The sequence below is a fragment of the Medicago truncatula genome, chromosome 1 (assembly GCF_003473485.1).
Source record: "Medicago truncatula cultivar Jemalong A17 chromosome 1, MtrunA17r5.0-ANR, whole genome shotgun sequence".
Classification (NCBI taxonomy): Eukaryota; Viridiplantae; Streptophyta; class Magnoliopsida; order Fabales; family Fabaceae; genus Medicago; species Medicago truncatula.
In genome coordinates, this window is record NC_053042.1 from 32,880,810 (window position 1) to 32,898,774 (window position 17,965).

The 17,965-nt window shown below is 29.2% G+C and overlaps 1 protein-coding gene across 2 annotated transcripts; it reads right to left on the bottom strand.

The window, feature by feature from the left end:
- Nucleotides 1-4,268: 4,268 nt before the first annotated feature.
- LOC25484069 (uncharacterized serine-rich protein C215.13) lies at nucleotides 4,269-5,914 on the bottom strand. Of its 2 annotated transcripts, none has more exons than XM_039827718.1 (4): nucleotides 5,661-5,914; nucleotides 5,475-5,598; nucleotides 4,933-5,294; nucleotides 4,269-4,836 (listed from the first exon to the last, which is right to left on the bottom strand). In XM_039827718.1, the coding sequence occupies exons 1-4, from the start codon at nucleotides 5,702-5,704 to the stop codon at nucleotides 4,590-4,592; spliced, it is 777 nt and encodes a 258-aa protein (XP_039683652.1). In that variant the 5' UTR covers nucleotides 5,705-5,914; the 3' UTR covers nucleotides 4,269-4,589. The 2 variants fall into 2 exon arrangements, with proteins under 2 accessions (XP_039683652.1, XP_024634623.1); XM_024778855.2 differs by having other exon boundaries at nucleotides 5,475-5,601.
- Nucleotides 5,915-17,965: the final 12,051 nt, after the last annotated feature.

The following is a 17,965-nucleotide window of genomic DNA, read 5'->3' on the forward strand; positions in this document are numbered from 1 at the left end:
CATCAGTACTAAGAGTTAACACTAACAAGTAACTAACGTTTACATCTCCTCTCATCCATTCTCATCATCAAGATACAAATCAACTTCCAAATCCGATTCATCCAAAGACAACTCTGCTAACTCAATTCCAACACCATCAAGCGGTTCATGTGCATCTCCACTAATGTCCCACATTCTTAGAAAGGGAAAGATGCAATTGGTTGTGTGGTGTGGTGTGGGTCGTACCGACACCAAAGAAAGATAAAGAAAATGTATATACTCCCTCCGTCCCTATATGTAAGCACCCATTTGATTTTATTTTTGTCCCTAAATGTAAACTCCTTTTCAAATTACTAGATGCATTTATTATTATTTTCCTAAACATACCCCTAATTAATCCTACTAATTTGTCTTGAAATACAAAAAGTCAAATTTAATACACATACAAACAAAGGACAATTTAGTAATATTAACACATAAAATAGACACATTAACTACACTAACAACTTTTCTTAAGAAATGTGAAAAAAGCAAAGGGGGGTTACATATAGGGACGGAGGGAGTATATTATAGTAATATAATGTTTTTATTCTTATTTTTTTTAAAAAAAAAAACAGAAATCAAAATAATATAAAAAAACACAAGTATCTGTGTGTATCGGGATGTATCGGAAAGTATCGGATAATTATTTTTTAAAAAAATAAAATTTAATATTTGGATACTCTCCGGATACGTATCAGGAAGTATCGGGCAGGTATCGGTGCAGGATACGCAGGGGATACGGTACGTCATCCATTTTGAAGTATCGGGGCTTCACAGGTCACGGGTAAACATTTAGAAATAAGAGAAATAAGAGATGACATTTTGCCTAAATTAAATCGAGGGTTAATATAGTAAAGTCACACAAAAATTAGGTAAAATCTAGGGTTAATATTGCGTCACGGGTTAACATTTAGAAATAACTAGATTTTTGACCCGTGCTCCGCTCGGGTTTATTGTAAAGGGATTGACATACGAATAATAAAATGCAATATATAATAGGTAACGGTGAAAAAATAATACGTGATAATCCATAGTAGACAAAATAAAACACTTCATAAAATGTATGAAATCTGAAAATATTATAAAAGAAATTTCGGCAATCCTATCAATAATTCGGGTATATATAACCAAGTTTACATGGAAATTAAGGTAGCCGAAAAAAAAAGTATAAAATAGAAGACATCAAACATGATCATTGATATGCTCATAGTTTCTATAACAAACGTGCAACATCAAATAACTGTAGAAAATATATATTTTTTTTAAAAAAAGGCAAGAGGATAGGAACAAAATTGATGCGATGCATTTTTTTATATGAAATTTGTTAGGTTAAATAATTACAAACCTAATAAAGCAAATGTGCGGGAAAAATTAGGTTAAATAGCTTCAGACGTAACAAAATTAATAAATTGTTAGGTTAAATAATTGCAAATTGCAAACCTAATAAAGCAAATGAGCGGAAAAAAATTAGGTTAAATTGTTGCAGACGTAACAAAATTAATAAATAAGGATAAGTGTAGAAAATATTTTCTTCAAAAAAAAAGAAGAGGCAAGAGGATAGGAATGAAATTGGTGAGATGCATTTTTTTAGATGAAATTTGTTAGGTTAAATAATTTCAAATCTAATAAAGCAAATGTGCGGAAAAAAATTAAGTTAAATTGTTGCGGACGTAACAAAATTAATAAATTATTAGGTTAAATAATTGCAAACCTAATAAAGCAAATTAGCGGGAAAAAATTAGGTTAAATTGCTGGAGACGTAACAAAATTAATAAATAAGGAAGAGAGAGGATAATTAGTTTGAAAACGATTTTGTTTTGTTTTCAATAAATATAGGATAATTAGGTTGGAAAGGAAACATATCACAAAAATAGGAAACGATTTTGATATTTAGTTTAGATATGATTTTGTTTTGTTTTTTAGTAAAAGGAAATAATAGGAGCGATATGTCATTTTGATGGAGAGATTTGTTTATTTTGATTTCCTTAACCATTAATATTTTGTTTAGGGTTAATATAGTAAAATTAAGCAGATAAGAATAGGAGGATTTGTTTAGTAAAATTAAGGAAAACAATTAGGAGCGATTTGTTTATTTTGATTTCCCTAACAATTAACTTTAACATTTTGATTAAATTAAGTAGGGTTAATTAAATAGGGTTAATATAGTAAAATTAAGCAAAGAAAGTTATGTTAAATTTAAGGCAAAATTTTAGATTGATGAAGCATTGACCTTGCTGTCAAAAAAGGAAGACATGGCTGCCTTACTGATGTTGGAACTTTATGAAATGATTGGTAGAGGTTTACTGTGAGTAAAAGTTGACACGAAAAGTTGAGGCCTACCTCATCTTTACAAAATTGGATTGTACGGTGAGAAGTATCTCCTCTTTATAAACTCTTCTCAAGAATCTTATCTTCGATGTGGGACTAAATTCCCTCAAGTATTGGCCGCTAACAAAAGTAGGTATGCTGTTCTAGCCGGTTCAAGCACAAAGGTTTGCACTTGTCGGTTTTCACCGCAGACATCTCGTGGCTTCAATCCTCATCGATGTCAGACCTTTAGGGAAAACTCACTGCTCCTATCATCTATTGTGATGATATGAGCTTTGTCTCACTTGCTCACAACCTTGTTCTCCATGTTATTACAAAGCACATGTAGCTAGATTTTATTTTTTGTCACAGAAAAAGTACTCAGCCCTGTTACAAGTTGTTCATGTTCCTATTTCTGCTCAATATGTCCCAATCTAATGGTTTTCTCAATATGTTTTGGAGATTACATGTGCTACTCATAACATTATCATATGTTATTACTTGTGATTAAAGCTCTCAACCACTTTCTTCTTGTTTAATTACTTTCAGCGACAAAGTGGAACTTGCTATTTTTGACATGTTTATTTTTAAATAAAGAAATTAATGTCTAAAGAATTATCAACCATCCAATCACAAATGAACAGCCAGTGTTGTTCAAAGCTAATTTTGTTATCGTATAATATGAGTCATTCAATCTTAAATTAACGATTAAGATTGTTTATTGCATGAAGTTGATCTGCACAACCATTTTCGTCTTAAGTGGGAGATAAGTTCTATTTAAAGTTACAATTTTGGTTGATGTCCAAACTCGATCCCTAGTAAAGGAACAAATTTATACTAAGATTGTATTTACCTTTAACTAAATAAAGTATATTATAGAGACCTCTTTTGTCAAATAATGTGGGTGAAACCAAATACAAATAGAAGTTGTGAAGAGTTAAAACAACAAAAAATAATCACTATCACTACACTTTTACATTTGACAAAGACAGGCATTTATTGATATCCAAGAGCGGGACACACGGGACCAAAAGAATTTTCCATAAGATGCATGTAGTAGTTGGTAAACTTTGATGATTTAGACCAAATAATGGAATCCGAAAGATAGAAAGTTATAGCAATCTATAAAATTTAGGACTTGGTTTGTATAGTTACATGTGATGCATAACCGTACTTGAATTGTCAATGTATATAGTCCTTGGTCATGTGACAATGGGGGTGAAGGTGCCAACATATAGTTGGGATGTCCCAATAACACTAATTGTGATATTTTGTTTATAATACAATTGTGATAGGTTTTGTACTACTATAGTAAGATAAATAAAATGTGACCCTTTTTTTAGAGGAAAAATGTGACACTTGTAGGAAAAAATCAAGTTAACTTTTTATAGTTTTTACTTGTCAAAACACACCTTGAAAATCATCATCTAAGCATTTCATACTAGATTCAAGTTCTTTGTAAGATATGAATTGAATTCTTATCAACTCGATCAACCTACTTCGATTCTTTAACCATCTATAATAAAGTCTCGATGTTATTATTTAATGTTATGGTTTATATCACATTTGTTTTCTTAAAGTATCTCTAAATTAAGAATTCAATTTGGATTCTTAATTAAAACCATGTTAACAACAACAAAAATGCCAAATAGATAAACAAATTTCCTACTAGTTTTTAATCACTAGTTTACTCTGAGTTAATTAATAGTTCACCTTTTGCAGTCAAATTAAATTTTTAATAAGAACACGTTCTTACATCTAGAGAACATGTGATCCCCTACAATGACACAATATACAAAAACCCATCATTTTGTGTGTAAAAGATTAGCAAGGACTAGCCTACTCAAAATCAACAATGTTGATGTGAGTCACATGAATTAAGTGATGACCACATTGAAACTCATCAAAAGTGTATGAAAACAAAAAAAGCACAAAGGATATAGACAAAATAATTGAACCTCATAATAGAAGAAGCGTTAAACTGACAACACATCTCAACTTCACATGTTTTCTGTGGTAAGTGAAAAACCACAATTCACAAGAACTTTAGCATTATTCAAGGTTATTGTTGTTCTCACCTATATCTACATGCTGAATAATCTCATTTCCTATAATGCATTAACATAGAAATATCAAATAATTTAGCCTTAGTCCATATTTGGACCGGCCGTGAATTTAGCAAAATCATGTTGTGCCACTGTAATTTTATCAAACTCACTGTCAATCCAAATATGCAATCATTACTATTTCGGAGTGAGAAGTTACATTAGGCCGACGCGAATCATTTGCCTTATTCCTAAGGAACTTTGAAGCTTTTCCTTGGCAACCTTCAATGCATCTAGAGCTTCAAAGACACTTTCATTGACTTGTTTGTGATTAGTTGTGGTAGCTTGAGATGTTGCTGTCACATTCACAGTCACAGGAACTAATGCCAAAGAATTATCAAAGGAATCTGCATGATCATTTTCATTCTCTGTCACTGATGATTTTGTGCTTGAACTAGAAATCCTGAAAAACATGACACCAATATTCCAAAATTGACAACATGCTCAAAAACACAAATAAATAAATAAAAATCACATGTTCAAATGAATCTAATAATACCTGCTTTCATCATTCTTCAAATTCTCAAACTCAGAGCTTGGTTTTGAATTACTACTTGAATCATCATCAGTAATCTGAGAATCACAATCTTTTGATGTGGATGAACTATTCTGTGTCTCTGAAACATTTTGATTTGGTACTTGATTTTGTGTTTCATTTGCTTCTGAATATTTGGAATTTGAACTAATTGATGATGACCCACAAGAATTTTCACAATTCTGTGATGAATCAGAATGCCCCAATTGTTTTGATTTGGAGGATTTGCTGAAAGATTCAAGCTTTTTCCTTAAAAATTTAAGCTTTCTCTCAGATTTATCTCTTAATTTGATCTCTTCTTTAACCAATTTTTCCAACTCAACCAACTATCAAAAAATAACTTTCAATTATTTCAGAAATAGAAACACAAAAACAGAATAAAAGTTATGTCAGAAAAACATGAGTGTCATTTTCTTCTTTCCTTTATGATGATGTTCTAAACAATGTCACAGAAAAGTGAATTGAAACATTGTTACTATTAGTTAAAAGGTAAAAAATATTATTACCTTATTGGCCATTAATTCTGCTTGTTCCTTAGCTACTTTTGAAGCCTGTCTCTCTGCTAGTAACCTCCCTCTTAGACATGCCACAGTGTTCAAATTCAAACCTTCATCTACTTCCATTTTCTTGCTACTAAAACCAATAATTCAACAATGTCATTCAACAATATATATATAGAGAGAGAGAGATACCTGCAATTGTGGTCCTGTTTGGTGTTAGTAGTTATGACATGCATTTAGTTATGATCTGAAGTTTCAGTTTCAGTTTCAGCAGAGAAAGTTCCCATCTTTTGTATATCAGAATCAGATCAGAACCAAAAGAGTTAGTATTTTTGAAAAAGGGAAGTGTGATGTGTAAGTTCAAAAATAAACAATGTGATTAATTTGTGTATTTTTGAAAAACAAGGATGAGAATGGAACTTTGGTACAAAGTGAGTTTGAAGTTATTGTCTTATAGCTATAAATAATTAAATATCCACCTCCAAAGTACGATTCCTTTGTATTTTGGCACTTATTGACTGTAATTTTTTAAATATCTTTCAGTGTTTTTTGGCGCAATGTAAAAAGAATTTCACACCACATATACTATTTTTTTATGCAAATAGGAATTCATTTATATGTATATAAATTTGTATTGTATTGTTTATTAAGGTCAACAGAGAATATGCAATTTTTTAAATTTTCAACTACATGTCCTTTTTCTTTGATAGTGACTGTTCACCGGATCAAAAAAATTATAGCAAAACATGCTTAAATCAACTGTTGCGTAATTAAAAAGATTAAGGCTATGTTTGGTAAAAATAAGCTATAAGCTAGCTGATAGCCGATGACTGATAGCTGATAGTTGAAAAGCTTGTTTATTAAAAATAATGTGTTTGGTAAAATTAATTGTTGAAGTGGATAAGTATAAAATGACATAAAAGGAAATTTTTTTTTTTAATATACATAGACACACATTTTTTTGTAATGTATTTATTTTTTAATATTTTTAATTATAGTTAAATATGTTTTTGTTCCCTATAAATATTCAAACTTTTGATCTTAGTCTCCATAAAAAAATTCTTCGACCTTTAATCCTAAAAAAAAATTCACCGACAATTTTGATCTCTGTTTTATGAATCCCAAAAATAAGAGAAAGGTAGAAACAAAATATGAGCTAGAATATATAAAATTTTACAACGTATAATAGACTAGTTATTTTTTCCTAAAAAAAAAATAGGCTAGTTATTTTTTGTGTGGTGTACAGCAGGTTTTTTTATAGCAAAATATAAAACATTTCCTTAAATATATATATATATATATATATATATATATATAGTGCTCCTTAAAAAAAAAACAAGGTGGCATTTTTTTTAAGGGAAAAAATGGGGCGGTTATAAAGATGAATATGGGTAATTGTTTAATTAAAAAAATAATTAATTTAAATTAATAGGGTTAAAGTTGGAAGAAAATATAAAAAGCTACCAGCTATAAGCTAAAAAGCTACTTGAAATAGCTTTTCAAAAAATGTTATAAGCTCATGAAAAAAGCTTGTTACCAAACACATCACGTTTTCATCTAACGAGCTTATAAGCTAATCTAACAAGCTATAAGTTAGCTTTTTTATGTTACCAAACACAGCCTAATTAATTTGTGTTCTAGTAGTTATTTGATGTATTCCTCTAAAATAATATAAAATATTAACTATGTGACCGATATACCAACTAATGTTATGTCTTTTAAACCACTGAAAGGTTTATATATTGGTTTTAAAATGTAAATTTTGGTTGAGTCAAAACTTTTTCTTTTTTTTTTCATTAACCATTTGATTTTCAGAGGAATGAGATATTGTTGATCCGAAGTTCGACTATGACGTAAGTATTGTCTAAGCAATTATAAAATGCGTATATTGGTGTATGACCATGGGCTTGGCCGGTTTGTTTCCATATATGATTCATGAGTCTGGAGTAACTCAGGGAGAGTGTTTTCTGTGATAAAGACACATAACTTCAGCAGTATTTATTGGTTAAAATCATGTTAAGTTTAAATTTTGAATTTGTATACAGGGGTGAGATGATTCTGCTTGTCCATTTTTTATTCTTTAACAGTTACTATTTTATAACTGTCACGTGATGTTCTTGAATTGTCTTTTTCCTTGTCAACCTTCCTTAATTTCATTTTTAATATCTCCTGTCTTATTTATGGTCCATTGCATAAAAATAATTTGAGAAGTGTTAAATTACATTTTCTTTCGAACACCTTTAACACCCATTTTTTTATTAGATGAAACTTACATAGATTCTGATAACAGTCAGTCATACACTATTTTTAGACTCAATTTTGGTTGAATTTTTAGTCAATTTTTACTAGTTTAGTATTTAATTAGGAGCCATTTTAAATAAAGCATCATTTCTGATTTATCGAGTCAAATAGTGTTTTCTTATTATTATTAGTCAACTAAGATGCTTTTAAGGCTTAAGAAAATGAGAAGAAATTAATGTGGCAGCCTAAAAAGAAAAGGGAGTTATGAGTAGAAAAATAGCAGCAAGATTATTTGGTGTATTGGGCTATACATAATTTGTGGATCGGAGAGAATTAACAAGAGATTAATTTGTGAAGAAAATATAAGTGCGAGAGCCATATAAAAAGAAGGGGCGCTACACACTAGGGGGTATTCACGTTTTGGGGAACAAGGTTGGATCACTATTTGGAGAAAAAGGTGGAAAACGAGCTACATACATCGGTGGGAAAACAACAACAGGAGAGGAGACTAAGAAATTCATGAGTATTTTCCTTTTGTCTTGTTTGTTTATTCTCATGGATATGATTAGCTAATTTTCTATTAATTAGGTCATAGATGATTCTGTTCTAGCTCATGATCATGTAATCTGTAATTCTGAATTATTAAGAATGTTATTTCAGTTTATTCAGTATAAATTATGTGTAATGCTTTTATGATTTTGACCCAATTGATCTTAGAGATTATAGGACTGCTGACATCAGCTTATAACTCAGACCTATTTATACTGTTCAACTTAACGGATGATCTAGGGATAGAAAATTGTTAGGTTGTGATTCTAAAATTAACGGACTTAAACCCTTTGATGATTATAGGTTCACCTAAGGAATTAGAGAATTATAATCAGAGAAGAGACCTATGAATCAAGGGATTGACCTGAGCTATTTTCAGTTATTTATTTATCATTGCAATCAAAACCAATTTGCCTAAGGCAACCCCCAATTTACATACATCTTGAATATTAATGAAATTGCCAAGTAGAGATTAGAACAGTCCCTGTGGATACGAATTAAATTATTACTTCGATATAAATTAGTACACTTGCTAAAATTGTATCAGATTCCACATTTTAAAAATGAATCTTACATAAAGTAGTAAAATTCACAAGAGTTTCATAAGAGACTATTAGAAAGAAGAAAAAAAAAGGTGTTTCTAGCATTTATTGAATAATTTACTGTTATAATTATACTACTGTTCAAACTATTTTAAAAATGAAAAAATATATATATGAGATTCTTAAGTCTACAATAGTTTTTGTGTTAACATTCCGAATTTAGAAAAATAGACGCAAATAATCTAAAGTTCGACTATTAGTGAAATAAAGTAACTTATGATTATTTTCAACCAAAGATTAAACTTGAGTACTCTTGATTTACAAGATTTTAACTTATGTATCCTTAAAAAAAAAAAGATTTTAACTGATATTCAAAGTTCAATTAGCAAACTTTTTTTAAAAGCAACAAAAATAACATTTATTGAAGGAAAAAAAAATTAACGTAATGGAAAGGAAATAATGAAAACAAAAGCAAAAGAATAAAATGATGGGAGAACTGTTAACACAAATCAAAAAGCGCTTCTAATATGAAGGTAAATTCAAAGGTGCCCTCAAGTTTCGAAGGGATTTGATATTCTCTCGACAAAATTCATTTAGAATTTGATTTGATTTTTAAATAAATTAATACAAAAATATAACATGTCATTGAATAGGTAGATAGTAAATACATCCCCAACCAAACTTCATGTGTATGAACGTGTTCACCTAATTTGATCTGTAATACCATGCATTTGGAGAAAGTTTTGAGTTTCTTAAGTTTAAGCATAGAGATTTAGAAATAACCACAATAAACACACCATTTACTGTCTCCGTGAATTTAACACTGTTGGTAGAGATATTGCATTATATATACATGAATTAGGATTTCAAACTTTATATTTCTCAATTATTTATTTTAAGAGGTGAAATTTTAACCACTAAATTACTTGAAAAAAAAAAAAAAAAACTCACTATCCGGGACAATAACTCAACTTAATAGAGTTACGATCAAAATCAAAATCAACTTTAACTCTACCTTCCAAAATATTGGTATGTTCTTTTATCATGTTTCATAAATAACATTTGAATTTGAATTTGTTGCTTCAACATTAACTGAATTCACATACTTTGTTACAATGCTTCGCTATGGAATTAGAAGTTATTCCTAGTCTTTAAACATCACTAGGATGCAAAGTCGTCATCTTTTCCAAGCATTTCCATCTTTTTTCCATTTCTAAGCTCAAAAGACGAGCACTAAAACTTAAGTGGCCAAAATAACTTTTAAATATTAACATTAAAACAACTTGGTTTAAAAGAGAACTTGATCGATTGAATTAAAACCTCATTAACTCCTAATTAAATAAAATTTTAGCTCATGGTGAGCTTAAAAAATAAAATGGAAATGTGATAAATCATAAAGGAATTTATAATTCTAATCTTTTAGCGTCATAAGTAGTTTTGTTCGAATTCAAATTGATCTCTTCAATATGTTAAGGCGTGTGGTGTATTCAACATGTTGCAATATATCTTTAACGAGAGTGTGGTCGAAAGGATCATGTAAATTCCTAGCACCCTCAGGCCTCAATATACAGATTCACCAACGAAGACAACAATTGTAGTATTGGTTCATTTGGTTGCTTTAGACTTTTAGAAAGTGTATTTCATGAATTTGTATCCAACATTGTGTGGTAGTGTTCTTGATTTAGTTCAAATTGAAATTGGGTTCCAAGAAGATAATTGCAACAAATGCAGTTTGAGATTCTATGTGTTACAGTCCAAACAATTCGTAAATATTCTTCTTAATTAAGATACATAGAATTCGTTGAATTTTTTACCACGTGGAACCATCATTTACTTGTCAAGAGGCTTCCAATGTTTCAATAACATCTCATTAAGAAAACACAACATGATTGGCACATCTCTATTGGACTGGACATGAAGAAACCCAACCATGAATGTTGTTGTTTTAAGATTAAATGAGTTAAACAATCGAGATTTAAACTTGGTGAAGGACAAAATACTAACATATTTACTTATCTAAAAAATATATCTTTTTTCATATTTTTATTTTACGTTCCTTTAGTTTTAAGATTCCATTTTAAACAATTGAGCCTGCTCCAGCTCCACAATATTCAAAAACATGTAAGGGGGGCATTTGTACAACAAATCAAACAAGCAAGTAGGGCCAATAAATACTAACATTAATAATGATACTAAATTATGTATGCAATGGGTTGCAGAATAATAGTTCACGTTTCCATGAATAATTACAAATTATGAGTTACCTTATTTGGCTTGCACTGCACTCAAAGAAAAGAGCCAGTGTTTGCAACTCTTAACATAATAATTCTGCATGTTAGATCCAATACTTCCACACCACCTAATATATATACATTATAGTTATCTATCCATTCGAACGCATAAATGCTGGAAACTTTTAAGCATTCGCCTTTTAATTATTCAACTATATATAGGACCACTACATCTTTAATTAAGGGACGTATCCTTATACATATATTATTACGGCATGAGGGGGGAAATCAACCGATCCATCCAATCTAATCTAATAACTATCAATTAAGCATGGGGGGGATTGGATCTTACGAAATGGAGTAGATTCCTACAACGTAGCTAACCAAGTTTTAGACCCCTCGAATATGATTATCTTCAATGCAAAATGCATGTAACAAAAAAAAAAATTATATATGAAAGCTATTTGAAACTTTCTTTTGCTCGTATGTCATGTTTGCTATCAAAACATATATATCGTGATGATGGATCTAAATATTTTTCCATAAGTCATTATCTTAATTGAAAACTCTCTCTTTTTTATAAATGTTTTAGGTATTAAGTATTAACGTTTTAAAATGGCTAATCTTTTCAAAAAAATTCTGTAAACATATAAGGAAGTGTTCTCTTCTCCAGATTAATTTTTTTTTATTTACAAAAGTAAGAGTTAATTACTCAACAACAAGGTGAGTCCTAAAGTTTATATATAATGCAAAACTCGCAAATTATATTCTAACGAAAATATAACTTTTTTTTAACAGCTAACGAAAACATAACTATAATCACGACAATTTATAAGACCTCTAAAAATTAATATTTTTATTTATTCATTTGAAATGAAACTAATATAACTAAATAAATATATTACTGTTAGTTTAAATACGTGATAAAATCAATAATATTGGGTGTATGTAGCTGAAAAAATAAATTCACCTGCTTTTTGGGTCGATAGTGCTGTCAACATGGGCCCATTATATTTTGAAAATTGCTCTTTAGACACCATTGCTTGCTCTAAGACATCCCCAATGGCAATTAATTATCGTTCAATGCTGAACTGTAGTTAATTGTTGTTCGCTCACCAGCGGCAATTGATTGTCATTCCATATCTGATCTCATATCACGCATGCTCACTTGCACCACACTATTCCTTCCCCACCTTTCTTACCATACTAGTATAGTGACCCGTGCCAAGCACGGGGAAATAAAAAAAAAATTTGATCAAATGTATAGATTTTATATTATGTTATCTTAAAGTTATAAGTGTACTTATAATTGAAATTTGATATGGAAAAAATATCATCTTAATTTTGTATATATTTTGAAATATCTAAACATTGCAAATAACGATTAAAGTATTTGGATTTATACTTAACTAATTATTTGTAGTATAAGATGTACTCATTGTTAAACTTAATATATGTAATATTTTTGCAAAAATACGCTGACGTACTGTATATTATTATTTGTTGACATAATGTATTTTATTAATCATAAAAACTAAAAAAATTGTATTTTTTTTATATAATAGTCAGTGTCAGATGTATACACCTAGTCTGTGAATGCAAACGTTAAATTTTTTACGGGTGTGTATAAATATAGTTTGGACTACATAAACGCCGATTGTTATTTGTTTTTATTTTTTACAAAACCAATGGTCTAATGTAAATATTATATTTTAGGGTAACAACGATGTAAAAAAAAAAGTTCCGCGTATTGTTATACCTGAAAAATGCATCAATTAAAAGTCAATGGCAGGAGGACCTGCTTATATAGAAATTGCATGTCCTGTAATGACCAGTACGTCTTACAAAGAAATTTAAAAAAAAAAAATGACTTCCAAACAATACGCAACTTTTGTTTTCTAAATTATAGCAACAACAACTCTAAAACATAACCAATGGTCATATATACTTTTTGAAAAACTTCACCATACACAACATTCGTGGTCTCCTTGCAAACATTATTATCTTCATTCAAGATGAGCAGCTTCAAACTTTTTCTAGAAGTAACTCGAGAGACAGCGACATAGAGTTCCATGCGTGAACACGGGCTTAGGAAGATAAACTTCCACTCGAGATAAAGATTGACCCTGACTTTTATTTATTGTCATTGCAAAACAAAGTGTCAATGGAAATTGCATGCGTCTGAATTTGAAGGGTAGTCCTGGATCATGCGGAATAAGATTCATCCTGAGAATGAATACCCTGAATTTTAGTTTTTAAACGTCATTCGCTTTCATGTAAAAACAATTATCCAACATCTATTATTTCAAATTCTTTTCTTCTTGGTCTTTGGTGGGATCCGACAATGAAAAATATAGATGTGTTTTGGTGAGTTGATAAAATACATGCTTATTAGACATTTTAAATTGATGTGACATTTTTTTAATGAATCTAATAGTTTGGTGACATAATTACCCAGTAATCTCCAACACCTTCAACAAATCTATAAAATTACCCTCAATTCACTCTTTTCTCTATACTCTCACAGATAAAACAAACTCCTTACTTTCTTCTCCTTATAATTTCTCTCATGTTTAAATTCATGTTTCTTTTCTTTGTTTTTCTAATTTACTTTCTCTCTTATCTAAAAGAAAGGAACAAAAACATTCATCGATGAAACCGCTACCAACCCACATTTTTTTTACCATGATGTGTCTCTGCCTTTATCTGACTATCTCACAAAATCACAAACACATGGAGTCTAATATTTAAGAGAGAGATGTTAATATTTCATGTGAGTTAAACTTCTACATTTGATGCCAGTGTGTGTGTGTGTGTACAGACACACACTAAGCAACATATATGTGACATAACCAATATACCCAACGTCTTAAGATTTCAGGTGAAAATGTGGTGTCAATCTTACTTGTGAGGTTTCTCTTAATTAAATTTGACAATCAAATTCATTACAGACTACCTCAGAAATTCAAGCACTATGATGAACTATGTTTTTTAGTTTTGATATCTCATTTGTGTAATTTTGTTATATTAAATATAAGTTTTTGGATGTCATTCACTTTCATGCAATTTCTTTGTCCAACCTCAAATATATCAAATTTCTTTCTTTTGATCTTTGGTGGGATCACACTAAAAAAATTATAGATGTATTATGTTGAGTTGACAAAACACACGCTCATTAAACATTTTGAGTGAAGATTTGATGTTAATTTCACATGTGTGATTGCTCTTGGTCTAATATGGTGATCCAATCCAATTTATGCTCCCTATTGTCCTAACATTATGATAAACTACTTTGTTAGTGTTTGGATGTCATTTAGTTAAAAAACAAAAATTATCTTAAAAATTAGTGTGTGTATGTCATTGTTTTCATGCTATTTTTTATTCAACATCTATTATTTCAAATTCGCTCGCATTTGGTTTTTGGTGTGATCTGACAATGGAAAAATTTGTATGTCTTACATTGATTTTACAAAATATATGCTTATTAGATATTTTAAAACAATGTGATTTTTTTTAAATGACGTGACATTTTTTAAATAAAGCCTAATTTTTTGGTAAAATAATTATCCAAAAATCTTCAACTCTTTCAACAAACCCAAAATTATCGACAACTTAGTTTATTTAATATACTCTCACGAATAAAACACACTACACATATTTCTCCTTTATTTTTTCTTTCATCTTTAAAGTCCTTTTACATAAGTAACAAAAAAAATCCTTTTTTATATTCACTTTTTTCTTTATAACTTCTTTTATCTATTATTATGAAAGAAAAGAACATAAATCTCCCTTTATGAAACCGCTTTTAGCCCACCTTCTTGCACATGTTGTTCCTCTATTTGACTTTATTTGACCACGCCATATAATTACAGGCATAAATGTTTGCTCACTTCATTAAGAGATGTTAATGTGTCAAGTGCGAGTTGACATTCTACATCGGATGGAAGAGAAAATTTTCAACAGCATATAATGAGATGTTCCATGTATCCAATGCCTTAAGGTTTTGTGTTAAGATATAGTTTCAATCTCACTTGTACGGTTCATATTGACCTAACATTAATATCCATTTTAGTGTAGGCTCACCAAGAAGTCCTAATATTATCGCAACATGGAGTAATTTTTTTTTGTTTCTTTATCTTGAATTTTATTTATTGGATATCATTGGCTTTCATGCTATATTTTTATTCAACTTCTATTGTTTCAAAATCCTTCACTTTTGATCTTTGGTGAAATTTGACAATGGAAAATTGGATACATATTATGCTTAGTTAACAAAATACATGTTTATTAGAATTTTTAAAATAACGTAACTTCTTTTTTATTTTAAATTTTCGGTAAAACATTTACCCAAAAAACTGCAACTCCTTCAAAAAAAACGTGTAAATTACCATCAACTAACTTTATTCTCTACATTCTCACTATCAAAAAGCATAAACCCCTTTATTCCTTATCATTTCTCTCATTTCAAATTCTTTTTATCTTCGCATGAAAGGAACACAAAATTTCCTCCATTAAATCAACTGAACACCAACCCATTTTTTTTACCATGTTACACCTTCCATGGTCTTATTTAGCTATGCTACCAGATCATAGATGCAGAGAGTATCAAACTTAAGCGATGAAACATATAAATGAGATGACTCAAATACCTAGTACCTTAACAATTTGAATATGGTATTAACCTCACTTTTGTGATTGCTCTTAACCTAATGTGATTGTCCAACCCTGTTTATGACCCTCTGGAAGTCAACCTATATCATTTCAAATTCCTACATATATGGTCATTGGTTGAAATGCATGTGTGTTTTTATAAGTTGACAAAAATATATGCTTATGAGACATTTTAAAAATATTAGTTTTTAATTGAGTCTAATTTTTTGGATAAATAATTACCAAAAAAACTCTATCTCTTTCAACAAAATCATAAAATTACCAACAACTCACTTTATTGTCATGGTAAATTAATTATCCAAAATTTTCTATTCCTTCAACAAACCCATTAAATTACCAACAAATGTGTTTGACTAGGCAATCCCAATCAGTAAGAACAATTAAACCAACCAATAATTGCTTTTAATAAAAAAAATTAAGATGAAATATGATTCGGGTATAAGAAGTATGTCATTTGTCGTGATTATAATTTGAAATAAAAATTCATTTTCTAGTTCTTTGCAATTCTCTAACTCAAAGGGTTTAGTTTAGTAGTAAAAATGCATACTATAGATTTAGAGGTTATAGGTTGTGAGTCATTCAAGTACCCTTGGTGATGGGTAATGAAAATATTACACTGAGTGTTCTTTTATCTCTAAGATCTTTTCTATGTGGTCCAAAATTAACATTCAATCGTCGTAATTTTTTTTACCAAAAAGAAATTACTGGGACTTTTTTTTTTTTTTTTTTAATAATGACATTAAATGCCATACCTCAAGAATCATTATGGTTCAATGATCATTAATTTATTTTTATATTAAAATACATTTAAGTGCATTATTATGTTATTAAAAGACATAATGTACATAAAAGACATCTACTTTCATTATGATGTGAAGCCTGTGAGAATTTTCTTCTTTTTAATTATTTTTTATTTGTCTTTTTTAATTATTGAATAAAATGTTTTTTTGAAAATAATGCTTGGTAATTTGTGGAGTTGTCATTCAATTTGGTAATCTATGAGAAGAAAAAGACTCATCATGTGATCAGATTAATTATCCATGTATGGTCAATTTTGTTGCACCAAAATAAGTGTATTTATGAAGTGAAAAAAGTAAAAACTATAGAGGCGAATGATAATGTTAAAATAATCTTGTGGTGATAATATGTTTTGATGGAGGATAAAAAAACAGTTATATTTTCAAAAAAGGGGATGAGTTACGTCGTATAATATGAATTAGAGTACCTACTGTGGTATCTAATTATATATTATTTTACTTATTAAAATTCAATCATTTAAATATCTAATTTTCATTTCTTTTTGATAAATTATTTTCATTGATTTTGATTTAATGCACATGGTGATTATAGAAATCGGTTATTTTTTTTAGAAGATTTCCTCAATAAAAAGAACCCATAATAAAAACACCAAAATGATAATTCTTGTAAATAAAATTATATCATAATCACTTATAATAGAAATTTCCACATTAATAATAGAAATTTTAATATTTTATTGTGTGAGTATAGATGATATATATATGATTAAGACAACGCAAAAATTTCAACTTTAAAAAACCATGAAAGATACATGATGTGAAGAGAAATGATTTATCAAACACGGTAGAAAGTCAATCCCATGATTTTTATTGAGGCTTGATTTCCTATGAAGTTAAAAGCTGCTCTAATTTAGCGTTGGTACTTCCTAAAATTTGATGCATTTCTTCTTGACTAAGTGTGTGCGCTCTTGTGTGAAAATTTACGTTAAGCTAACAATTTTTTTTCCTAGAGATTCATCTATCCAGTTGCGTGCTTGACGGTACTTATTTTGACACAGATAAACAACCACAAACAATTTTTTAAAACATTTGCACTAAAAGTCCATAACATGCTTATTTTGACACACATGTAGCGAGTCATGAAACAATGTTACAAAAAAAAAAAACTAATTGGTTAATGTATGTATGCATCTATATATATTTATGTAGATGAAGTTTTAAACACTATTGAAATTCACACTTGCAACGTACAGTTGTCTAACTGAGAAACTCTGGTATTTAAATAAATTAATTAACATTTTATCTAAAAATTCATTTAAAATTCAAATAATAAAAATTTCAAATGTTAGTAATCCATGATAATAAATTTATGAATTGCAAATAAATATTGTGATTTTCTAAAAATGGAAAAACTTTGATTGCATGTAACCATTGAATAATTTTTTTTTTTAGATTTAATTAACGGAAATGAGTCAGAAAATAAGGACTGTGATGTTTTAGTAAAA

Bases quoted from the DNA above. Each gene is read 5' to 3' on its own strand.
- LOC25484069 (XM_024778855.2), bottom strand. From the start codon at position 5,704: ATGCATGTCATAACTACTAACACCAAACAGGACCACAATTGCAG. The intron at 5,602-5,660 runs GTATCTCTCTCT...TATTGGTTTTAG, and splicing joins AAACAGGACCACAATTGCAG to TAGCAAGAAAATGGAAGTAG. The intron at 4,837-4,932 runs GTATTATTAGAT...CATGTTTTTCAG, and splicing joins TTGAAGAATGATGAAAGCAG to GATTTCTAGTTCAAGCACAA.